A 27,327-nucleotide genomic window follows, 5' to 3' on the forward strand; every position below is an offset into this window, starting at 1 on the left:
TTCTGTAATTGTACCTGTGCCCAAGACTAAAGCACCAAAATCCCCCAATTACTTGAGTGATGGCCTGTGGCACTTACTTTTGTGGTTATAAAAACCTTTGAGAAAATTATAAAAGATGAGATTTTGGGTGAAACTCAGGTAAAATTGGACCCACTCCAATTCGCTTACTGGGCAGGTAGGGGTGTTGAGGATGCCACAAGCAACCTACTTAACATGGTCCTGGGTCATCTGGATGGTGCAAAGAATTTTGTACAGCTGCTTTTTATCAACTTCTCAGCTTTTAACTGTATCCAACCTCACATTTTAGCAGTTTGATTTACCAGCATCCACAACATTGACCCTGGCTTAATATGTTGGCTTGTTGATTTTTTAACTGGTAGATCTCAGAAAGTGAGTCAACAGTGTCTTATCTAATGTCCCTTTATATTCTACTGGCTCCCCTCAGGGATGTGTCCTCTCAACACTTTTATTTGTTTTATACACTGAGTGTCATCATGAAGGTAGACACATCATTAAGTTTGTGGATGACTCTGTCATCATGTCCCTGCTCAATGATGATGACATTGACCATGGTCCAGTGGTAGATGATTTTAGTGATTGGTGTAAACAATCTTTCTTGGACATAAATATGTCTAAAACAAAAGAAATGATAACTGACTTCAGAAAGAAGCCTCTGCCTATTCCTCCTGCTTTTATTCATGACCAGGCTGTTGAAGTTGTCCAGCAGTACAAGTATCTGGGGACAATAATTGACAACAAATTAACATTTGATTCTAACATTGATGCTCTCTGTGGAAAGGCCCACCAGCTTATGTTCTTTTATCAAAAGCTCAGAAGTTTTAATGTTGACACCTCTTTATTGAGTCTGTTTTAACCTTTTCTTTTACCTGCTGGTTTGGGTCACTCAAACTGAAAAATAGGAATAGGTTGGAAGGCATTGTAAGAATGTGCAGTAAAATTGCTGGCACAAATCTTGAGGAACTCCTATTGTACAGAGTCGGAGCCACAAAGAAGGCCCAGTCAGTCCTGGCTGACCGTAGTCACTCCTGGTTCAGTGAGTACAAGTTGCTTCCATCTGGTCGCAGATATATTCTGCCTGGATGCAGAACCAACAGACTTAAAAACTCACTGGCTTTTAGAACAGTCTTGTGTAATTTGTTTGAGTGTAGGTTTGTGTGTGTTGGTGATTGTATTTATTTACTGCTGGCTGTGCAACAAATTGCCCCTTGGGGATAAAAAAGATGACCTTGACCTTGACCTTGCTAACATTTGCTATTAAGCACAAAACAAAAAGTACAGATGATGCTGATGGGAATGCCATTAGTTTTTCAGGTATTTGGTCATGATAGAAAGCCAGATCAAAAGTCAGATCACCAAGGTAATCACAATGTATCCTGAAGAAGCACATATGTCTGGACCAATTTTCATGACAGTCCATCCCACAGTTTAGAAAATCACAAAAAAAATCAAATTTCGCTCAAAATCACATGCCATCCTCATGGAGACTCTTAGAGTAAAGGTCAATGGATCACTGAAGGCATTAGGATACATTGTCTGGGAACCATGTCTGTAAAACATAGTGGCAATCCATCCAGTAGCTGTTGAGATATTTCTGGCTGGATCAAAGTGGTTGACCGACAGACCAACATTGCTATAGAGCCGTGCCGCTAGCATGGCTAAAAATGTACACTAAAATACAGAATAAAACCAAGGAATGCTGAAAATAGGGCAGTAAGAAATGGCTAAATAAAAATATTGGATATGGTCTTTAGCCATCGCTCTGGGATATATAGAGGTCAATGCTTGAGGATCTCAGATTATGTAGCATGCTCACTTTAAAAGCTAACAAGCATCCAGTGTAATGAGGCTAAAATAGGTGCAAATGGGAGCCAATCTCTTTGTTTTATTTCAAACTAATTATTACCTTGTCTTGTAGAGGGATTTGTGTCAAAATACATATTATGCATATTCCTAAATTAACTTGTGTTAAACCTAGTTACCACAAATAGATGGTAAATAGGGCCCCCCTTGGATAATCCAGTCAGGAATAATTTATCTTTCTTTTTTAACATTAATACTTAAATCTGTATGTTAAGTAAAAACAGGAAGTTGTAAGAACTGGGTGAGTGGATTATTTTTCCATAGTACAAATGTTGTTTTTCAGTAACATGTTTTAAGAATCAAACTATTGTCTTAAAGTTACATAAAACACGCCATGCCCCCTGATATGAATTTTCAATACTAGGTAGTGGACTAGACAAAGCCTGTGAGTTCTGGCTGCAGGTCCTGGATTGTGTGTACACTATATGTCTGGCGACCAATAACATGACGTGGACCAGCTGGGGGAAGCCACACCTGTACATAGCTCAGTATCACTGAGTTGTCACTGTGGAAGGTCTGTTAAGAAAAACTACAGAGAAGGGAAAACGTGTTGGTAAATGTGCTCATGGTGAGGTAGACGCTGTATGATGATGAGGTGGTGGTGGTGGTGATAACGATATATATGCTTTCAGACATGTTTATGTTTACATATACAGTGTATGTCATTGGAAAGGTCTCGAAGTATGGTTAAGGTTCACGTGAACTGTCTTAATGTTCTAATGTCTATGTTATCTTGGACAGAACAAACCGTTATTGGTTGAAATGAAATTTCCATTTTGATATCAACGGAAAAAAACGTCCGTTCGAAGATTTTCATAATAAAAGTACTCCATAAAATGCACAGTTTTGAAAATGATTGCACTGCAATAGCATTTTACAAAATGTTATGTTTAGTTTTTATAATGTTATGAATAAATACGCCAAAAACTGAATTAAGAATTGAAATAAAAATATTTTGGCATACCAATGTAAAGTTTTAGTTCGATTCAAGTTCGATATAAATTTGAAAGAACTGCGGACGTCTTCTTTTGAAGTAATTCTTGCCAGCCGGGTGATTAAATCCGCCATGTTTGCTCCAGCAGAGGGCGTCCAATTCTAGTAAAGTCGATTCCAGGCTACAGATGCGGTTTGCTAGTCGGAAGTACAGTTTATTTCCACCAAGCCTGTGTGGGTTCGGACATACATGGACAAACGCGTGTAATACCATGGGTAAGACGGAGTTTTATTTGAATCCGTAAACTAGGATAGAGTTTCTGCTGTCTTTGTTGTTACAGTGGGTCGGCCATTGTTGACATTGAAAAGCAAAGATATAAAGATAGTGTCGTCTTCAAATGTGTAGTTTAGAGACGAGTTGACTCAACTCTCTGGTAACTGCTGTGACCATAGTTCTATGATGATGTTTTGTTGAAAGGTGTTTACAGTATTTTGTCCACCTAATGTATTGTAGCGGTATGTAGTGTAATTTAGGGATTGGCCAGAATTATAATACAGATCAGCACTAGAAGACTACTTCGACATACCAGAGTTGAATTAGCAGTCTCGGTAAGTAATATTTATTGCAGGGTTGTTACATTGGATTCTACTGTTACTGCCATTCATGACTTGAACTGGGACATTTGGCCCTAAAGTGCCTTTTTCTGGTCTTGTTCTGTAACCAAAAGCCTTAGAGCAATTATTTCTCAGTCATTTCTGTGAATGTTTTTCCTAATTTGCAGTTTCAATTAGTTGATATAATGTTATTTAACTGTAAAACTGAAATATAATTCTAACTATGAGGATGAGTCATATCCAAAATTACAAGTCACATGCATACGAGGCTACATGTGACATGTGACTGGTGAAGATGTTACTCATCTTCCCTGTAAATATCTGTCTTTCCCAAACATAAACTTAGTTTGTGCTCCACAGCTTACATTTAGACCACAGCAAAACGCTGTCTTCCAAAACAGTTGAACAAGAAGTACATAGTTTGACAACAATGTAACAACAATGTTGGTTGACTAAGTTAAATCCACAGGAGTATTCCTGATAAGTTGCAAGGTTATTCACATTGGTAGCTTTGGTATTTCTACATCTTTGTTATAGGGGATGGATAGGGTGTTGCTTGGTGGACACTAAGACTGTTTACTGTTTGTTTTTAACTTCACAGATAGTTGTCTTTGTTACTTTCTTGCAACACAGTCTCTTACTATATCTGTATAGCCAATATATCATTGTTTTCCAAAAGATCAGTTTTTCCTCATCTATATGAAAACAGGAGTTTGGCATTTTCAGATTCATCCACTCAGGAGACGTATTTGACGTGCTTGCTAAGATGTTACTATTTGGTTTCTAGGTGGTTGATATATATTTAGCTGTGACTGATAAATACCTAAACAGCAGGCTTTTTAAATTTGGGGTTCATTGTCTTGCTCAAGGAAACTTCAACATGTAGACAGAAAGAGTTGTGAATCAAACCACTGACAATGCAATTAATAGACAACCCACTTTACCTGCTGAGCCACATCCACCCTTATGATGAGTGTTAATCTGCCTCCTGTGTGTCCTCCACAGCAACCAGCAATCATGCCACAGCCCAGAATGATGCTGGTGGTGACGGGAGATGATTTCGGCTACTGTCCCAGGAGGAACCAGGGGATTGTGGACTGCTTCCAGGCTGGTGGCATTTCCAATGTGTCACTGTTGGTTAATGCCTCTGCAGCCAAAGAGGCCGTAGATCTGGCTAAAAGGTGGTGTGGGTGCTGATAATAAGCTACTGTATATGTGAAACCCAAACACACTTAAGATCTTCTGAAAACAGTGACTGATGATGTAGCTGGCATCCCTGTGTCCATTGGTTGTTATGTTTTCACATAAAGGAACAAATGTACATCATAATGATGCCTCCAGTTCAACTTCAATTAGATTGGAAAGCAGATACCATTTTGGTCATCTAAGAAATGTACAATGTGAAGGAAAAAGGCTAAAGCATAAATATTAGACTTATTAAAGTCATTGGGTCTATTGCTCCAGGGAGGTTCTTATGGGCGTCTCTTTGTGGAGAACCAAAGTGGATGTTTTTCAGTAACGACAAATGTGTAAAAAAAGTACATCTGAAAGATGGGCTGGAGACACTTAGGTTAGATATTCTACTTTGTAATCTTGTAAACTCTGTGCATTAGAAAAGGAAACCTTTTGTTACTGTTTTAATTAAAAAAATAATTTGTATTGATGTAGAGGGTATTATTTAAATGGCAACACAATTTATAACAAAACAATTAGAAAGCAGGGAGGACATGCAATATTTAGAATAAATAAGGCCTTTGTTAATGTAGTATTCATGGCATCACCCTCCCTGGTTGCATATGTGATGTTAAGTATTTTCTGGCTGTGATAAATGAAAAAAGGTGTGCTAGGCAATTGCTAAGATGTGACTAGGTGTTGACTAAAGCATTATTACATGTTTGTTGCTAGAGGGTTTGTAGGCAGTTGCTAGGCTGTTGCCTAGTGTATGCTAAGACTAACTACTATGTCCTTGCTAAACCAGCTTAGTGAGGACATAGTAGTTAGTCTGAAATTACAAAACAAATTTAGAACATTGAAAATTACACAATTGCAAATTAAGTTAGAAAGTTGAACATTTATCAACAGATAAAGGAGTATTCAAGTAAATGTATATGACTTGTACTTTTGCTCATTTAATAACTGCGTTATTAAAGTAAAGAACTGTAAACTTCTCTTTTCTTGTTAGACACAACATCCCAATCGGTCTCCATGCCAACCTGTCGGAGGGCATCCCGGTGTGTCAAAGCCTCCGACAGGCCTCCACATTGGTCAACCAGCGCGGCTTCTTCCATGGGAAGATGGGCTTCCGTCAGGCCCTAGAGAGAGGTCAGCTCAGCATGAAACAGGTACATTGCCCAAAGTCCACTTTGTGACTGATTTGAACTCATTACTCATTGCACACATTAATTAATAAGCTCAGAGAACTGTTAATAGCTGCAATGCACAATGGGATGAAAAATGTATGAGGGTAAATGAAATGAACGCAAAACAGTAAATTCAGTATAGAAATACATCATGAAATATAACATTGAAACTGTTCAAAAATGAGGGTGAGAAGCCATTTGCTCTTAATCAGAATGATGCATAAATCGGTTTCTGGGATGAAATTCAGATTTGTACAAATGCACAATGATCATATGAAAATATGAACATGGCTTAATTTTAGAAATTGGAGTTAGAACCATCATATCCAAACAATCATATGAATGCATTTCCATGAATGCAAATGAATGACATTTGGTCAAGTCTAGTTCAAAAAAAGTTACTGTATACAGGACAGCTGTGTCGGACTAATCCTCCTTATGCTGTTTTTTTATTTGCTGTCTAAATTTCAAAATCATGAAGTCAGTTGAATGTGTGCTTAGGCGTCTCAGCTTTCAGCTAAATGAAAACTCAAACCAGAAGAAATTTTCATATTATTCTGAGTAGAAATGTACTTTTCCACTTGAAGACTCTAAACTAACAAAGAAAATCCTTACATAAATTAAGTACCATTTTCTCCATATTTGTTCAAATACTTAAAAGTTGAACTTTTGAGAAATGTTGTAACAGGAAAGAATGAAAAATCAAGCACACACATCCTTTTGTTTATTGAGCAGCCACTGTCAAGTACAGGAAAACCAAATGTTACTTTTCCATTGTAAGTGAGGACAGTGTTGTAAGACTGGAATGATGTCACAGGAGGTTTTTATCTTCCCAGGTGGAGCTGGAGTTGAGGGCCCAGGTCAGGCTGTTCAGGGAACTGACGGGTCACTTGCCCCACCACATGGACGGACACCAACATGTCCATGTACTGCCAGGTAATGCAAAAAAACCCATTAACTATAACTGTTATCATACTGTACACTCATCCACTGATTCCCAAAAACAACTTGTCTCAAGAGGTATTGAACATCAGTGGTAAATGAAAGTATGCCAGAATGGATAATGATAGATATTTAAAGGGAAACTTTGCTGATATTCAACCCACATTGTATCATTACTTTATAGGTAGTATATGCAAATTAACAATGTTTAACTTCCCTCCATGTTGCCTCTACCCAGAGCTCCCTGTTCATTTGCTAGCAGAAGTCTGCAGGGTCACACAAAACACATATTCCAGTGGACTTAGACTACAAACTACATTTCTGCATTTTCTGTGGTGGTGCCTTCAAGGACGATAAAATGTGGGTCTCCAAAAACACTCCCGTCTACCATGTTACGCTAGCGATAGGAAAAATCAGACACTAAAATATCATGCTACGAAATACTTTCAAAAAATCAGTATATTTGGAAAGAAATTACATGATATGAGGCCAAATATCGTGCTGTTCAATCAGACACAACAGAGTCTGGAACAGGAAACGACCACCAGAGCGATGTTACAGCCGCAGCCTGACTTCAGCTGCTGAGTTTCTCTGTGACTTATACACTAACCCTAACACAAACAAAGAAGTAGCTTTACAATATAATGTTGGAGCAGAGATGGGTGACACTTTTACGATGAGGCAGAATACAGTGCTGTGGAATCAGACAAAACAGAGTATGGAGCAGAGTTAACACTTTACTTCTTCTCTTTTTTTTTTTGATGGCCAATTATGTCCATTAATATTTCAGAATTCCAGCCATATTGAACAACTACCGGACATATGTTTTAAATAGCCATATAATAGCCTACAACAACAATAAAACAAAAAACACAAACACTGTGATCCAGCAAATATATTTTATCAAAAGTAGTCATCAGAATGAACTTCCTAACAAACTTTGTGAACTGAGCATATAGGCTACAACAATAAAATAAAACAAAAAGCCTTGCTATTGTTAATTTAATGCAGCCATGCGGGCAGCCTGCAGCTGCAGCTATGCCACCACTTCACCTGCTGTGGTCTCCCTGAGCCCGCCTCTCAATGGGGCTGGGCAAAAGTTAACCTCCTACTGATCAATCACAGGCTATTTAACTGTAGAGCTCCGGGCTGATCCGTTTGGTTCACTGTGCCAATGCTAGATGTAACATTACCTGAGAGAAAAGTCGCGTTAACTGCTGCCGAGCCAAGGCACAGGTCTGTTGCTGTGTGTGCGCTGTCACATCACCAAACACTCAGTGAATCACTGCAGCAAACTTTGCAGTGCTTTGGTAAACCTGACTTTGTTTTCTGACTGAATATTAAATTGGACTTTGCCAACGCTGAATACAGAACAACAGCGACTGTGTTACCTGTAACTTGCGGCTGCAGCCAGTGGCACCTAGCAGCACTCAGTAGTTTGCATTGATCCACATAACGTAACTGACTCTGTTTGTGTTATTATCCTTGCACAGCGGTATGATATATCCAGACTTGATGAGAAAAAACATTTTGTAAATGAAAATAAGCCTTGGTAAACATAGAATAATATTAGGGTCATATGTATTGTAGGTTTGTATAACCGTATTTGAATGTGTGAAATGAATACATTCAAATGTGTGAATGTGTGAAAACTTTTTGATCAATTTAATTCAAATTTTTGATTGTGTAAAAAATAAATAGACTTAATTTTTGAAGGAGATCTGTTTTGTCCACACATTTGACGCTTCCTCCTGAATAGCCAGTTGTGATGCTCTGAAACACTGGGGGTGTGTCCGCTAAAAGTACCGAAAGCACGTCCCAACTGAACAGCCTCTGAACTTAACAATGCTTATGCTGAACTCCTATATAAAAATACCAATCAATCAATCAATTTTTATTTATATAGCGCCAAATCACAACAAAAGTCATCTCAGGGCACTTGTCACATAGAACAGGTCGAGACCGTACTCTTTAATTTACAGAGACCCAACAATTCCCTCATGAGCAAGCACTTGGTGACAGGGGTAAGGAGAAACTCCCCTTTAAAGGGTAGAAACCTCAAGCAGAACCCAGCTCTTGGTGAGTGGCCATCTGCTTTGACCAGTTGGGTTGAGAGAGAGTAAGAAAGAGGGGGGAGGGGGAGGGAGAGGGAGAGGGGGAGGAGGGAGGGGACAGAATAACAACAATCATAACAATAACAGCAGCAATAGCCAGGGAAGGATGCCAACAGGACTGCAAAGGACCGTGAAGGGTTGGCCTGCAACCCAAGGTTTCCTGCAAGATGAGAAAGCACAAAAAACTCCGGGGAAGAAGCCAAGTTAGTAACATGCATTGATGTTACATGAATGCATACAGATGGAGAGGAGGACGAGGAGAGAGGAACTCAGAGCATCATGGGAAGTCCCCCGGCAGTCTAGGCCTATAGCAGCATAACTAAGGGCTGATCCAAGGTGAGCCTGGTCGGGCCTAACTATAAGCTTTATCAAAAAAGAAAGTTTTAAGCCTACTCTTAAATGTAGAGAGGGTGTCTGCCCCCCGGACCGAATCTGGAAGATGGTTCCACAGGAGAGGAGCCTGATAGCTGAAGGCTCTGCCTCCCATTCTACTTTTAAAGACTGTAGGAACCACCAGTAAGCCTGCATTCTGGGAGCACAGTGTCCTGGTGGGATAATATGGTACCATGAGCTCTTCAAGATATGATGGTGCCTGACCATTAAGGGCTTTTTACGTTAGGAGAAGGACTTTAAATTCTATTCTAGATTTTACAGGAAGCCAATGTAGCGAAGCTAAAATGGGAGAAATGTGATCTCTTTTTCTAGTTTTTGTTAGTACACGTGCAGCAGCATTCTGGACCAACTGGAGAGTCTTTAGAGCCTTGTTAGGGCAGCCTGATAATAAGGAATTGCAATAATCCAGCCTAGAAGTAACAAATGCGTGGACTAGTTTTTCTGTATCTTTTTGGGCAAGGATGTGCCTGATTTTTGCAACATTACGCAAGGGAAAAAAGGCAGTATTTGAAATTTAATTTGTGTGGGAGTTAAAGGACATATCCTGAACAAAGATAACTCCCAGATTCCTTATGGTGGTGCTGGAGGCCAGGGTAATGCCATATAGTAGCTATTTCATTAGATAATGTGTTTCTAAGGTGTTTAGGGCTAAGCACAATAACTTCAGTTTTATCTGAGTTTAGTAGTAGAAAATTGCAGGTCATCCAGGTCTTTATGTCCTTAAGGCATGCTTGGAGTTTGTTTAACTGATTGGTTTCATCTGGCTTCATTGATAAATATAGTTGGGTATCATCTGCACAACAATGTAAATTTATGGAGTGTTTCCTAATAATATTACCTAAAGGAAGCATATACAAGGTGAATAGTATTGGTCCAAGTACAGAACCTTGTGGAACTCCATGTCTAACTTTTGCCTTCATGGAGGATTCATCATTAATATGTACAAATTGAAATCAGTCTGATAAATACACAATTTAATATAGGCTTTGTTTGTAGGTGTAAGACAAGCAATATGGGTGATATTTTTAAAAACAGAGTAATATTAGGAGCCACTTTTCGGCACCCATCCAGATGTCCGATGACTAAAATCCTTCATCCAGTTAAAAGATAAGTAACGGTTAAAAACAACCAAATTCTAGAAAGTTTATTGGAAAAATGTGGCTTAAAACTGAATAAAAGATGATTTATGACAGTTTCTGGCAGACAACCACAACACCGATGTATTATCTTGTATGCGTATACTCTTTGTTAGACACCATTGTGGTGGACAATCACAATGCCGATGCGTGCATCTTGTGCATGTATACTCTTTGGTAGAGGGGGTATGAAACCACTGACAGGTGACCAAATTAAATGGACTGTTACCTTGATTAAAATTGCACATTTCTCTGGGTTTGAAAATTGTTGGAAACATTTGGGATAACGTAAGTACACAACTAAACAACATATATAACGTAGGTCTAGTCATTTTTAGACATTTTAAAAGGAATAGTTACATATTATAGCTTTAAGAATAAATGTGTTTGATTTGCTTTGTCTGACACAAAACACAAAAATGCAGTGTGTAAAAGAATGAAGCTGATCATGACCCTTGTTAATTTTCCAAATCTAAAATTGTTTGTAGCTTTCTAAAATTTCAGCTTAATTCATTCATGTTATGTCTGTGTACATCATTATTATTTTTTACTCCGGAAGAGATACAGAACAGGAAAAGTACATGTATTTAAATGTATGAGCTGTCCAAACAGTTTATGATGAATACATTTAATACATGTCTAATTCTTTATAGTATTATAATATAGTGTGGAATAAGGGAACTACTCCATGACACCAGTGGAGTATGGTGGGTTAATTAGACTGTCAACAAGGAAGGGAGCACAGAATGAGGCTGCAATTTGCATGTTCAAGAGTGTCAGAGCAGGTTATTTCCTTTTCCTTCTGTTTTGTTTAGTGTGGCTGGAGAGGGTCAGCTGGAATACTGAGTATCATTATGTTAGCTCTAGTTTCTGTTGGCTGCTATTTATGCGAGCAACTTTTAGCAGCCATCAAAAAGATAAATTGCTCTTCATCATAATGAGGTTACAGAAACACTTCAACTCAGAAGACAACAGCTTTTCTATTTTTAAATAGAAAACATGACATGAAAAAATCTATTGACCCATTGTTACATGAACTTCACCTTTGAAGGTGTGAACAGGATTGTTTTTCCAGCACATCCCACAGATGCTCAATTGGATTGAGATCTGGGGAATTTGGAGGCCAAGGCAACACCTAGAACTCTTTGTCATGTTCCTGAAACCATTCCTGAACAATTTTTGCAGTGTGGCAGGGCGCATTATCCTCCTGGAAGAGGACACTGCCATCAGGAAATATCATTGTTTAGGTAGGTGGTACATGTCAAAGTAACATCCACATGAATGCGTGGACCCAGGGTTTCCCAGCAGAACATTGCTCAGAGCATCACACTGCCTCTGCCGGGGATCTTGCCTTCTGGGATCTGCTGCTGGATCTGGTTCAGGCTCAACGTGGAAGTTGCTGTCCCGGTCCATACAAGCCTCCTGGATGGTGCTGTGTTGTGAAGACCACTTTCTGTCAGACACTCTGCCACAGGAGATGAACTTCAGCAGGACTTCAGGTGGTGTACAGAACAGTGGCAACATGCATGTTGAAATCTATTGTTGTTGAGCAGTGACTAATCAGGAATTCATGAACTGAGGCAAGAGAGAAACAAATATAAGTCTAATAATTAAAGCTGCAAGCAGCGATGAACGTGCCCTTGCACCTCACGCACGTCGGAGGGAGTGGCAGCCGTAGTATCACTATTGGAGATTTGTTGACACAGCTCTGAATTGTCAGGATTATCGTATTACCTGTGTGCAGTATGTGGCGCTGGAGATAACTTATTAGAAATTGTGTATACATTTGATGAACTATGTGTCATTAAGGCCTCACTTCCTGGTGCATGTAGGCAATACTACATAAGTGAAATATTAAAGCAGCAATACATTTACAAGAGGGTAACTGGCATGGATTGACATTTTCATGAATATTGGACATTGCATATAGGAGATAACTATCAGCTCCAGTGTCCACTACGTGGCGTTAGACAACACCCACTGATTATACGTCAATTTGCTGTATATCATGTGTAGACCACACTATGTAAATTTCATGTAAATTGGATGATGTTTGTTACATAAGGTTGTAGGTGGTGCTATGACTATGACTAAATATTGACATTTAAATGTGTTCAGGCCTAGACTCTTATCAAACATGAGAAATTTGGGGCAGATTGTACAATGTAAAGGAGTTACAACAACTTCCTGTTTAATGCCCCAAACATGTTTTGGGCAAAATTCACCGGCACGCCACACCAAGGGTGTTCCATGAAATATAAAAAGCTTTGCAATTTAGCATTTGCAAAGATCTTTAGATGTAACCTACCAAATTTGAAGTCGCTCTCCAGGAGTAGTTCATTAAAATAGAGCCCCTGTCAATGGCATTCAGATATGGGTCTTGGGCATGGATATGGCAAAATGGCTCGAAGGCGCCCCCACCTTTAAATTTGATATATATGTACGAAATTTGGTAGGCAGATGTAACATCTCCAGACTTAAAAAAAAGCCTCTTGGAGCCATACCCTAAGTCCAACAGGAAGTCAGTCATTTTTAATCTACTTTGCATTATTTAACAAAGTGAAGCCATTGACAGGTGTTGTATTTGAACAAACTCCTTGAGATTTAACCCAAATTACTTCAAATTTGGTAGGTTATATCTAAACACCTTTGTGATGCTAAATTGCAAAGCTTTTTAGTTTTCATGGAATGCCCTTGGCATGGCGTGCTGGACAGTTTTGCCCAAAACATGTTTGGGGCATTAAACAGAAAGTTGTAACTCGGCTTTACATTGTCCAATCTGCCTTAAATGTCTCATGCCTGATAAGAGTCCAGGCCTGAACACATCTACATGTCAATACTGAGTCATAGTCATAGCGCCACCTACTGACAAGGAATTTAGCTGTATGTGACAAACATCATCCGATTTACATGAAATTTGGTGTGGTCTGCACGTGAAATTCAGCAACATGACATATAATTAGTGGATATTCTGTAGCACCACATAGTGGACACAGGAAGTGATAGTCACCCCCTACATGTAAGGTCCAATATTCATGAAAATGTATATGTCAGTTGTCTTCTGGTAAATGTATTGCTGTATTATCATTTCATTTATGTAGTATTGTCTAGGGATGCCAGGATGAGGAAATTTTCCCACTGACTAATAAACTCATGACAACAACGGTGTCACCGGTTACACTGGACATTTTACAAAATAAGATATTCATCAATGATGCTCATCCGTAGAGTGCTTACTTTGATCTTTAACATTAGATTTTTAGTTTAGATCTTCCCCTTATATAAGAGTTAGTGATGGCGGGCTTCAGGTTTCTGCCAGTGGGTCGTCGTCCATATACAGCTGGGCTGCGGCGCGCACAGACGGGGACGAGCCAGGGGACGACCGCCGCTTAGAACCAGAACCAGAGCAACTCGCCTGCCATCCGGAGAGAGACACACCGAGAGCAGGCTTAGCAGGCAGAGAGCAAGAGAGTTGCCGCTGAAAACAAGAACTGAGATCCATGGAGACATGAGAGCAGCTGCTAGCGTTACCATGTGCCATCTCTTCCCCAGTTAAACAACGCACACGCACCCGGCCGTTGACATTATGTAAAAGAAAACGTAATTCGTCAGATCAGGCCACCTTTTTCCATTGCTACATGGTCCAGTTCTGACGCTCATGTGCCCATTGTAGGTGCTTTCGGCAGTGGCCAGGGGTCAGCATGGGCACTCTGACTGGTCTGCAGCTATGCAGCCCCATATGCAGCAAGCTGCGCTGCACTGTGTGTTCTGACCACTTCATACTGGGAACATCCCACAAGACCTGCCGGTTTGGTAATGCTCTGACCCAATCATCTAGCCATCGCAATTTGGACCTTGTCATAGTAGCCCAGATCCTTACGCTTGCTCATTTTTCCTGCTTCGAACACATCAACTTCAAGAACTGACTGTTCACTTGCCGCCTATGTTTACTAGGCGGAGAGTTGAGGCAGGAGAGATGGTGAGTCCCTCACAGAGGGTGAAGAGCTGCCAGATGTCGTCTGTCGTAAACGATGGTCCTGAAAGTGATGTGAGAGTGTGCCCAGTGCCAATGAAGACATGGGCTCATCCAGAGTGCAGAACTTCAGTGGAGTCACTTGTGTGCATCTTGCTCGTCATCCTTTAATAAACAAAACTGTAGTTATAATGAGGTTACCCCATAACACCATATAATAAGGCAAACAAAGCACACTGCCAGCTACTCTGGTATTTAACAAATTAACTCCTGCAGAACAAAGACAAACCAAAACAACCGGAAATGATAATGGATATAAAACAGTGAATACGCCATGTTTGTAAAATGAGTACTGATAATAGCACTCATTCTACTAATTCTAAGCAGTAGATATGATACTGGTTATGTTATAATGAAACTGGGATACAACTCCACTCAAACATGAAGTCTTCTTTGTTACCATTTCTGGTCTTAGTTTACTTTGTTCTGCACATCAAGATGGAAAGAGTTGTTACAAAGTTATTCCTCGATTTGTTGTGTGGTTACATTCTGACAAGCAAAAGAGAACACGTGCTATAAAGACACACAAAATGAACTACAATAGAGAGAGTGGAGGTAAAGGAATGTACCGCCATACTGCCAAACCTTGCATTTCTGTACTGTAATTACTGTCGCTTACTTGCAAATCTAAATTTTTGCCTGTCTCTCCATGTTTGATGAACTGGGACAGCCATCCCAGCTCCACCAGAATTGGCGGGACCACTCTGTTTCCACCTGGGTTGCCACTCTTTGCATGGTTCCTTTTTTTTGCTTTCACAAAGCAATCCCTCATATTTTTCCACATTTTCTGGCAAAATGCCTCATCTTTTGCCAGTGTGGTGGCTATCTCTCTCTATGAATTGAGCCATTTGTCTGTCTCCCAAGGAAGGGTAACAGAGGTTTCTTTACAGGTGAACCTGCTCGGCCAGTCTATCTTCGAACATGTCCATCTTGAGATGAAAAGCTCTGGCGTGAGCCTAGTTACATAAATTCAGAGGTGCACAACCAAGTGCTGCAACAACTTGTGGAGCCTTCATGCCTGGCGTGAAAGACGTGATGTCATTTTTGGTGCATGCACTCTTGCACTTTTTTTTTTCTCAGGGACAAATTTCTGACTTAAGACCAGTTGTTTGGGGATGGCTTGTTCAATTGGGGACAAAAAAAACCCCTTATTTTTAACTATATATGTGGGCTCACAGAATGTCAAATTTATATTCATACATTCATACAAAGTCCTAATGTGCATCCAAAGGTTTCCAAAAAGCATTGAGCTGATTCTGCCACAATGCCTGAGATAGTATTATTTATACTTCTGATGATTTATTAGACATGACTTTAAGCAGTTTGGGTTGTAAATATGACAGATAAAATGGAACACTGTGATTTTACACATGAAGATCAGTTTACTCATGTGCTCATCATGCAAATGTAGTTCTACTCAGCCTGTGAAAACAGTAGTATAATGTCTTCTTTGTCTCTGGAGGAGATTTGTCAAAATTGTCTTCAGGGTTATCTTAACTTGGGCTTGTAGGTAACAACAAAATGGCTTTAATTCATCCTCTTACCCTCCAAAAAGTTAGAGGCTAGATCACAGAATAAAACACGAAGATGAAATTAGTAGTTGTCCATTAACAGTTTAATGGGCAGGTTAACCATGCAAATCCCTTGGCTCAGGAGAGATGAGAGTACTGATGCTGTTGTGACTGTGTTGCAGGGGTGCGAGAGGTGTTTGGACAGGTCCTGTCACATCTCAGGATTCCATACACTCGTGTTCCAGTGGAGCCAGGTTTACACAGCTGCCCATGGCTGCCAGCACACCTGCAAAGATTCTACAAACAGGTGGAGAAGGACGCTCTGGACTCCATCCCTGTCTTCACACGCTATGGAATCAGGTCTGTGGGTGTGTGTGTGTGTGTTTAATTTAGGCTTCTTCCTTTGTGTGCACACAGAGTTTTAGTCGTGAATCGAGTACAGTATTTGTAAGTGCAAAAACAATCAGAGGAGGAATCATTAGGCCTCATGCAAAAAATATTTATGTATTCTTCTCCTGAATCTGTTTTTTGTGAGGTTTGTTTGCGTGTGTTCCAAGTCATATTCAACAAACTCCCTTAACTGCAAAAAGTTGTCCTAAATCTCTGGTTTCAGTCTGATGAATGTCACCTGTTCATGAGAAGGTGAACATTTATGAGATTCCATCATTAGCATAATCATCACCCCTAAACTGTCCATATAGTTTCAAGTTTCATTCACAAAAATGTTCCCAAAGAGTAAAAAGAAGTGCTTCACTCCATCAAGCTTCAAATCCTGCTGCTGGAAGACAGCAGACAAAAACAAAATATATGTATCTGTGTCAGTAGTCATATTAGAGGACCCGAAACTATTAGAAAATATAAATTCAGCTGCCAACAACATGTCATCAGAGCAGCAATAAAGAGTGTAATGTCAGACACCTTGGATGACAAAAACAGGTTAGACAGCTATGGATGAGAGAATATTTTACATTAAATGATTTTATAGTGTCAGATGTTCCCCTGTACAGTCAATCAATCAATCAATCAATTTTTATTTATATAGCGCCATATCACAACAGAAGTCATCTCAAGGCACTTTTCACACAGAGCAGGTCAAGACTCTTTAATATACAGAGACCCAACAATTCCCCCATGAGCAAGCACTTGGCGACAGTGGTAAGGAAAAACTCCCCTTTAACGGGTAGAAACCTCAAGCAGACCCTGGCTCTTGGTGGGCGGCCATCTGCTTTGACCGGTTGGGTTGAGAGAGAGAAAGAGAGAGGGAAAGGGGGAGGGGGGACAGAAGAAAAACAATCACAACAACAACAACAAGCACAAGCAGCATAGCCAGGGAAGGATGCCATCAGGACTGTGAAGGACCGCGAAGGTTCGGCCCGGGACTCAGGTTTTCCTGTGAGATGAGAAAGCACAAAAAACTCCGGGGAAGAAGCAAAGTTGTGACATGTATATAAACCATGCGGCACCTGTGGGAGTGAGGGAATTATTGTCCTAACAACTGCTGAACTGGCATGATGATGATATGGTTATCAGAATATTTTGCATTAAGTTTTAGTCAATTATAATTATTTTTGTTCATTTTGGTAACATATTTAAACTCCAAATTCAATACATTATAACTGATAAATCAAACGAGTGTCTGTCCCCTTGTGGAGAAAGACAGACTATTTCTTGTATGACGGTTGATTTTTTTTGTACCTCAGAGAAGTATGAGGAAATTGATGAATGTGACAAATTCTCTTAATTCACTCATACGTGCCACTTAAGAACACATTTGTTCATACAAATGCTTCTTGAGGCCCACAGTGTTATCACGTACATAAGTATATGGCATTTAGAACACAGATATCTCAATCCTATTAAATTAACTTTTATTAGATGAATTTGATGAATGTATTAATCCCCAGAGGGGAAACTAGTTTTGTTGCCATGCACAGTGACAAATAACAAAAGTTACAGTCAGACAGGTCATAGCAGATGACATATGAAAGACATACTGCCACTACAGTAACACAAACACACAAACACGTGTTCCATAACATACTGTAAGTATAGCTCAGGAGCCCACCTAGCTACTCAACTAACAGCAAATTAACTAGAAAATTCTACAATTTCTAAAGAAATTCCGTGTGAGAGATGCAAAATGCTAGCTGCTCCTGCCAGTTTCTGCATCCACAGCTGTGCAACTTTGCTGAATTTGGTCACCATGGAATATTATATTTAAGAGATATGGAACTTAATAAGCAGTATGTAGGTGTTTCAGTAATGGCCACAAGATGGGGCTATTGGTGCCATGTTTCAATATGTTGTGCACATTGACAAGGAGAACTTGTGTACCAAGTTTCATCTCATTTAAGACAACAGAACTGTAGAAAAATCATGTTATAATATACAGTAGCGCCCCCTGTGAGTAGAAATGTATCAGATTTTACACACTAGTTCTTGTGAATTCTTACATCTGTGAGCCCAAATACATACATACAGTCATTGTATGTACAAGATTCCCAAATTTGGTGTCAATCCGAATTAGCATTGAAGAGTTATGGCTCGTTAAGTGCATCTGGCCATGCCTTCAAAAGTTTGGTAACCAATTACAGACAAACGGTAAATGATACCAAAAAATGAACATATAAGCTCTGTTCAGGGTCATCCAAATATTGTATGTACTAGGGCTGTGCAATATGACAATATATATCATGTGACGAAAGAAAAATGTCTATCGTTTCATATAGTGCTCTATCGTTTATATTGTTGTGACGCAAATCACACTCCTTACGGCAATATTTCTCATCATTTGGGGTCTGTCCATCTTTGCATGGATCACATTGATAAATTACTCTTCTTAGCTTTTTACTCACAAAGCTTTTATGGCATTTACAGTAACATAACGAGTTTAGTTGTCTTCAAGTCTCCACTGCTGTCTGTCTCCTCTGCTGTGCTGCACACATGTGGAGGGCTCAGCAACTATAAATGACAGCAAAACGCAGTAGAGATTGTCTTTATTTGTGTTATTTACCAAATTTATGTGCGCTCTTTTAATATCAGCTCGGTGTGTGAGAGTCTCTGCTACAGCTGTTTGTGCTTTAGAACGTAACCGCTGTGAAACAATCAGAAAATAACGTTCGGTGATCTTATTCACCGGCTTTCTCACTACTAGCGTTCCCTCTCTTCATTCACCCTCTAGCTCACTTGACCACAGCTGCTCTCTCTCTCTCTTTTTCTCTCATCTTTTTAAATTGAGTCAGGAAGCCAACAGAAAAGTTTAACTTAACTTTTAACGTTATCAAACGAGGAGAAATGTCCTCCCCTTGTCCTAGTAACATCTTTGTCCTCCCTCATAGCAGAGTTTACAGCTCTGATCAGTCTGATCTCTGTCACGCCTCTGAATCCAGAACACTTACTTGCTATGTGAAAGAACATACAGAGGCAGCTGGTCAAGATTGGATTAAAAAGTGTGCCAAAAGAAGCAAAAAATGCGTTTATGAAAAAATTCAAAATGGTGGAAGAATTTCTTAGGCGCAAATGGGCGTGGTCTATATCAGTCTACTTGGCATCATCCAAGGAACAAACTGTATAAATATTGTTTGGATAGGCCTCACAGTTCATGAGTTATTAGCCAAAACATAAAACATATAATAACTGACCAGATGGGTCACCGCTCCTTCAAGTTTGAACACTTCAGCACTTTTAGTTTTTGAGATATTCAAACATTGCTCCCATTGACCTTCCATTATAAATTTAAATATTTAAAAAAATTATATAAAATCACAGGAATATGCTAGAAATGAGAAAAGTAATAGCATACATCTCCTTATGGAGACATTGGAATGAACTACTCCTATACGACAAATTGTATAGTAGTAGTTAGATGCTAAAAAACGGCGAAATAATAAATATATAGTGGTGTAACGGATCGCAGTTGATCCGTGATCCGTATGGATCGCCCCCCATGGTCGGCACACATGTGAACCGCGGATTAATTGCAAAATTTAATATCTCATTTAAGACAAACTGCTGTAAGCACAAGTCATGGACAAACAGCGTGTTGCTAACAGGGATTTTGAAGAGCAACGATCAAACCAGCATCTAACGGGTCCAAAGTTACATTTGCAGGTACATTTACCTACTGTTTAATGTGCTGCAGCGGAGCAGCTAATTAGCTACGTAGCTGCTAACTGACGTTAGCGGTGCACTTTTCCCCGGTGAATGTTAGTTTTGTGGCTTGTTAAACAAGCTTCAGGACAAGACGTGTTCATGTTTCTAAGTTATCATCAAGTTTTGATGATGTGGACACAGGCTGTTTCATTCACTACTGTGTTTAAAAGAGGAAGGTATCATGCTTCATATTGCAATTTAATTTAACAATAATTTAGCATTGAATATTAAGATTTCATTTAAACATTGGACATCTTAAATGTTGTTTTCATTTAAGACCATGGGCTTAAGTTCCTTTCTGTAAGTGTGTTACAGAATAAATGGAAAACAAAGTTTTATTTGTCACCCTTTCTTTTTTTTTCGCTGATCCTAACGAATATCCAATCCATGACTCAAATCCGTAATACGATCCGAACCTTGAGTTTTGTGATCCGTTGCACCGCAGCTCACACACAATTAAGGACAATGACAAGTGAAGCACCTACAAACAAGACCAATGGAACAAGCAATAACTATATATGCAACAAAACCTTTAAAGTCCATGTAACGCAATAATAGAAATGTGTTATTAACCACCCAGCCAGATTTTAGTGATTAAAAAAATTGCAAAGTATATCAAATTAGGTTTCAAAATCATGGAAAAACAAGCAGTATTCTGAGCTCTATAATTCTGGGGGCATGTCTGCTCAAGACCCTGAAACCACACCCCAACTGAACAGGCTCTGAGCCTCAGAACTGAACAATGCTCATGCCGAACTCCTTTTAAAAAAATATACAATTAATAAAGTTTTATTATAATTTATATTATTTATACAATTTGACATTGGATCATCTACCTCTTTAACCCTGGAAAACCTGTTCACCGTCAACAACTACTTTTACAACCTAGACATAATGGCAGCTGAACCCAGCAAAATGCAGCCAAGACATGACTGGTCTACTGAGACAGAACCCGAAACAACTACAATCAAGGTCAGTGTACTCCAGTCTATCAACAACAAACTCTCAATACTGGAATTATTACATGCAGACTTTAGAGACATGAAATTCAGTCTTGAATTCTCACAGTCACAAATTGAATCACTACAACAAGAAAACAACTAAAAGGATCAGTCAAAACTCTATCTGCCCAAGTAACAAACCTTGCTTACGAAAACAAAACAATAAAAGAGACAGGTTTGGACCTCTAAAGCCACAGCATGCACGACAGTTTGATTTTCTCTGGAATACCTGAACAAACACCAGATAACCCATAAGATGCAATCAAACAATTTATGCAGTCAGCCCTGAAATTACCACCAGATACCATGAACAAAATAACATTTCACCAAGCTCACCTTCTCAGCACAGAGGACAACACAGAAAGACCAAGAACAATAGTCGCAAAATTTGAACACTACAAAGAACTTGTGAAAAGCAAAGGACAGGAACTGAAAGGAACTCACTATGGCATCAACAAGTATCCGAAAGAAATACAAGAAAGTAGAAAAAAAACTTCCGATCATGAAGCAACCTCGAGAGAAGGGAAGACAAACTGTATTGTCTATGGACAGCTTATATATCAATGGTCAGCTGTATCGTTACCACATCACTACCTAGCTCTAGTCACCCAATGCAGTAGCCCATGCTGCAACATGAAATCAGAACTTTAAAAAAACTCCCTGTTATCCTCTAATAACACAAATGTTACATTTATTGCTGACTCTACAATCTCTCTCTCTCTCTCTCTCTCTCTTTCTTTCTTTCTTTCTTTCTTTCTCTCTCCATCTATCCTCTCTATCTTTCTCTCTGATTTTGCCAGACTCCTATTTTATGTTTAATATCTGTCTTTGTCCTTTGTCTGTCTATGTCTATCTGTTAAAGCTAACTTGGGAAATGTGGGTAATGGAGAATATATATGATGTTATAATGCCCAGATAGCATACAGAAGTGGGCCACTTCAGGCAATGATGCTGGCCTTCTTCTGGCCCTGACAAAATGGATGTGAGCCTGAAATGACCTACATGTAAAATAACAAATATGTCCCAAAACAAATGTTTTGGCAAAGATGCGGTGCTCTCGGTGATGTGTAAACTGGATGTGACCCTAAAGTCACCCATGTGATATATAATGAATATGGCCCAAAACAAATGTGGGCCACCTTTGGCAAAGATCTGGCACAGTTGACAATAGTTAATGTGGTTGTAAACCAAAAGTGGCCCATATATGGTGCAGCAAATGTGGCCCAATTATCTTAAAACATACCTAGGCCAGTTCTGACAAAGATTCGGCACAGTAAACACTGGCTTGACTTGATGTGAACCTAAAGTGGCCAACATATGATATGGCAAATATGGCCTAAATACTATACAACAAATTTGGCCCACTGTCTTGCAATTGTATGGCACAGTCAGCACTTGCTGTCCTAGTGTGAGCGTAATGTGGCCCACATTTGAAATAGTAAATATGGCTCAAATATTGCTGAACATTATCGGGCCACTTTAGGTAAAGATGTGGCACAATTGGTACTGGCTTATCTGAATGTGAGCCTAGTATGACCCATATTTGAAATGGTGAATATGGCCCAAATATGGTTGAACAGTACTGGGCCGCTATAGGTAAAGATGTGGCACAATTAGTACTGGCTAATCTGGAAGTGAGACTGAGGTGGCCAACATATTATGTAGCCAGTGTGGCCCGGTCATCTTAAAACATATCTGGGTCAGTTTTGGCCAAGATATGGCACACTCAGAACTGGCTAATCTGGATATGATATGATATGATATGATATGATATGATATGATATGATATGATATGATATGATATGATATGATATGGCATATGATTTACTGTGGTTCTAAATCAATCATAAAATTTTAGAGGTGAAGCTCAGTGTAGGTGCATACACATCGATAATGTTTACAACTGGGAAGGTAAGATTCTCTGGAAATGCTCCCAGAAGATTATCTTCTACAGCAAAATGTGCCCTGGCCTCCTCCTCTTATAAACATGGAATTTACTATTCCATGTTAGTCCAGGACCCACCTCTAGTCTAAGAACTGGTTTCCACTGCCTTGTTTGGTGCAATAGGGTTGAACCCCACATGTACCCAATTGAACTGATTAACTGATAGCACCTTGTTGGGGGCTGCACAGCTTAAGGCAGCTGTCTTTCTAGTGACACACAAATGCTTTATCCACAGGTCCCGGAAATTTGCAAACAATGTCATTACAGAACCATTGGCATTGACAGTGATGCTGTTAGCCCTACATACAACAACATCAAACAAGGCACATAATCATGATAGAAAACATTTAAAAGCTTCTCACTGACCTCTTTTAGTTTCCTGATGAGAAACAACCTGGACTGAGCCTTTTTAAGAACAGCATGTGCATTTCTGACCAGCTCAGTTTCATGTCAGTATGGACACACAGATATATAGATAATTGTATGAGGAAATCATTTCACATTGCTGATTCTTGGTGAGAACTGGTGATGCTGCTTTTTCCCTTTCTGACTGTCTACACCTGTCATCTTAAGGTTCATCAGTCAACCTTGTCATGTGTATGTAGGTCTGGTCCTAACTGTTTAGTATGAGGGTTTGTTATACTGGTTTGTGATGTTTTCATCTATGAAAGTGCTGCAGTGGGTGGAGGGATTAACAGAGTCCTTTGTGGTCTGTGGCCGACAAACACTAAAGTTCTGCATTGTCTCCATGTCCACAGGTGGCCAGATGTGTACTTGGGACTGACCACTATGGGTCAGAACATGTCCGTCCCTAACCTGCAGAGGGCCCTCAGCCACGCCTTGTCAGCAGGACCCTCAGGCACTACCTCCTGTAGTACATCCAGCTCTGATCAGCCTGTGGTCACAGCAGAGTTGATGGTCCACCCAGGTTACCCCAGTCACCCCCAGTTGGGTGGCTGTGGAGAAGGACCCGATGACTTCTCCCAGTCAGCTGACAGGCAGCATGAGCTGAGCATGCTCACTGACCCGTCCCTGCTGGCCCTCTACAGCCAGGAGAGAGTGCAGCTCTGTGCTTTCAAAGACATTTAAGCACTACTGTCTAAAAATGACTAACCTGTACGTATACTATAGAGAGCCAAACTAAAAGTGGATTTTACAGGTTCTGTTTAAGATGTAAAAACACATAAGTCAGAATAGTTTAATAACAGAATAGTTTAATAACACAGATTACTGTGAATCCAGGCCTACGACAGAACCTTGCTCAACAAGTATGTTGTGTGGTTCACTGCTTTGGTCTAGAAATGGAAGGTAATGTTGTTGGGTTTTTTTGTTTTTTTTTAAACCCTAACCCTTTAAAAAAAACAACAACAACATATTGTTATGTTTACTTATTTTTTTCGTTTTTTAGCAACCTTTAATGAACACTTTTTCCCACAAGCCCAAGACAGTCAGTCATGGGTTAAAGGTCAACAGCTGTCACACACGCTGTAACAATAACACCTTAACTGTTTCAAAGAAAAGACAGTTCCCACTATGTTTGATGTGCACTCTCGCACAGAAAAACTAAAGCTAATACATTTTAAATGCTAACGAATAAATCATTGTTTAACTTTGTTAAAATCATAAAGAATTCAAAGTGTTTCCCTTTCTCTGAAAAACGATGAAAGAAAACAGTCAATGAGAGATTTACAGAGTGAGTTACAGAGACTAGATAGAAAGTGATGTCTGGACTTCCAATTTGCAGCTGAGCACAGCCTCATCACTGTAGAGTAAATGTGATTACAGATTGAAGTGGCACTATGAAACAGGAAAAGTGTGTTCTTTACAGAAGCCATACCAGCTGCTGCTGTACATTACTCTGATCCAGATCAGTACTTTGCACTACCCATGTGATCATCATTGCACACATTTATTACAACTCAGGTTATATTTTGATAGTTTTGTCCATTTCTATCTGTTAAGTTAGTATTGTGTTCACCAAGTTAATCTTAAGGATCACAGAACTAAATAACTGAAGTTCAAACTGAAAGTGAATTCCGCTTCTTAGTTATCCCGCTTATTACACAGCTATTTACTAAAGAAATCAGTAATCTGACACAAAATATTGCTTTAAAAATGATTTTATTGATTTAAAAATGATTTTATTGCTTCAGCTAAAAAAAAATAGTCTGTCAGATTCTATGTTTGGAACTGCGTGCTTAGCAGCGTAAATATCTATGGAAGTTCTGTACCCTTCTTGAGAACATGCTTTGCAGTTGACACACCTGGAAACACAATTGTTACTAATGTTACAACTGGTAACAATATTACTATTATCACTACCACTTATCACTTAAGTTAGTGTGCAGCGATACACAACTAAGAGAGGCGCTCACCAGATCTGCTGCCTTGCCTCGATTGGAGGACAGGATCTTGCTAAACTTTTCCCTTTCTGTAATGGTTGGAGCCCAGTAGCTCTTCAGGCTGCCGTCACATCTGTGCCCAGTCACAGACATGATCTCTATTGTTTTTTTGACAGAAGGTGTTGAGAATGAGCTGTAGTTGGTAATTTTACCGGACCTCTTTTTGTGGATTGATATGATTGGATGTGGTCCTCCAGAGTCTATGAACAGAACTGCGTCCCTAGCAACGGTATGTTATTCATACCAGCGGTCTGCTAGTCAGAGGTAGAATGCCTTAATTGACCAAGAATCAATTGATTAGAATTGAGTAATGTAATGAGTTACTATAACTGACAGATTGAGTTATTATAACTGACAGATTATACTAGCATTGTTAGGGGGCCCCTAACAGGTTAATCAAGCCACGCAGTCTTTACAGTTTTTATGTCAGAGGGTGGAGGGATGATTTCCAACGATCTCAGGTCTGTGTAGCACAAGTAGCACTGAACTTCTGTAATCACATGCTAAGTGTGTCTCTCTGAGTGAATGTGATTTATTTTGAATCACCTGTGAGAGTACAGAATGTGTTATATTTATTGCTGCTGTCCTGGCCTTTGAAATTGTATATTTTGATAAAGTTTCTGTTGAAACTTTTTATGCATCAATATATTTTAATTGTTACAAAGCTCATAACTGAACAGCTGGCAAATCTTATCGTGCAAGCTACTAGATGAATAAATGAAGTCAAACTGATGTCTGATGTTTCTTCCCCTGTAATCTAAAAGCAACAAATGCTATTTTTGAAAATCTACTGTTATTACACGCCCTAGTGAACCCAGTCACCAATACCAAATGAAATGGTTTTTTTAAATCTGTGGTGTCCAAGAGGACTATATTTTATCCAGTTTGTACATTCATCTGCCCTAATAAGTAAAGAGCAGCAAAACACATAGTAGGTGCTGTATGGTAGAGGATGTACAGTACAAACACGAAGATATGGCAAAACATGATTTTGCCTGTTTTTATGATGAAATGTAGTGCAACATGTTGGATACAAGATGGGTACTAATACTGTTCAACCCTAGAATGCACTTGTGTTGCACAATTATTTCAATACATTCCAAATGTTCTTCTTTATGTTCTGTATCAGAGCCCTCTGGTGGTCAGACACCTGCAATGTCATCCATGTTGCTGGAAATATCACATGTAGTGTAGTCTGATAAATTACATTCAATGGGTTAAAAAATTATATGCCTAAAGTCCCCTTCCACTCATAAATGTTTTTCTTCTTGGTCCAACAGTTGAATGTTGTTCTCCTCGCTGTGCTGAATGATGTATTTACAGAGTTTGTCTTCACATTCATCTGCTGAAAATTGGAAGTTTCTGTGTGCTCATTGAAAATCAGCTTTTTAAGGGTGGGCAAATGAGCAAGATTTATGACATCACAATTAGTTTGTAGCCAATTATGGTCCAGTATGTGTGGCATATAGGATTTTTATGTGTATTTGCCCACTCACTTGTAGCTGTGTTATTTTATGTAGGCCTACGTCCGCTTTATTTTGTATCTTTACAGATCTCCCCCATTCAGTTGCTAGCTTGCTGCATTCTTCAGTTGCCAGTTACACCCAGAGAATATCAGGAAGGCCACTGAAGAGCAGAAAAAGAAAACAGTTTGTTTTTATTTATTCTTTCAGGTGGGTAAATGTCACCCAAGCACCTTTATATTTTATTAGAATGTACCCTCAATAGTTAATTTGTTTATATAGTTTTTATAGTGCTTCGTTACATTGTTTGGCGGAACTATAACGTTATACGATAACTATATACATATATATATATATATATATATATATATATATATATATATATATATATATATATATATATATAAATAACTATAACCGCGTACTGATGGGCGCAACTGTCACTA

General features: G+C 39.3%; 1 protein-coding gene across 3 annotated transcripts; it reads left to right on the plus strand.

Annotated features, from left to right (window-relative positions):
* The first annotated feature begins 2,312 nt into the window (after window positions 1–2,312).
* On the plus strand, window positions 2,313–26,150 carry ydjc (YdjC chitooligosaccharide deacetylase homolog). Of its 3 annotated transcripts, none has more exons than XM_067600091.1 (6): window positions 2,313–2,395; window positions 4,435–4,610; window positions 5,612–5,771; window positions 6,626–6,725; window positions 16,101–16,278; window positions 23,775–26,150. In XM_067600091.1, the coding sequence occupies exons 2-6, from the start codon at window positions 4,447–4,449 to the stop codon at window positions 24,103–24,105; spliced, it is 933 nt and encodes a 310-aa protein (XP_067456192.1). In that variant the 5' UTR covers window positions 2,313–2,395; window positions 4,435–4,446; the 3' UTR covers window positions 24,106–26,150. The 3 variants fall into 3 exon arrangements, with proteins under 3 accessions (XP_067456192.1, XP_067456190.1, XP_067456191.1); XM_067600089.1 differs by lacking the exon at window positions 2,313–2,395 and adding an exon at window positions 2,936–3,090; XM_067600090.1 differs by lacking the exon at window positions 2,313–2,395 and adding an exon at window positions 3,218–3,423.
* The last annotated feature ends 1,177 nt before the right edge of the window (window positions 26,151–27,327 follow it).

Source organism: Thunnus thynnus, chromosome 2 (genome assembly GCF_963924715.1).
Source record: "Thunnus thynnus chromosome 2, fThuThy2.1, whole genome shotgun sequence".
Taxonomy (NCBI): domain Eukaryota; kingdom Metazoa; phylum Chordata; class Actinopteri; order Scombriformes; family Scombridae; genus Thunnus; species Thunnus thynnus.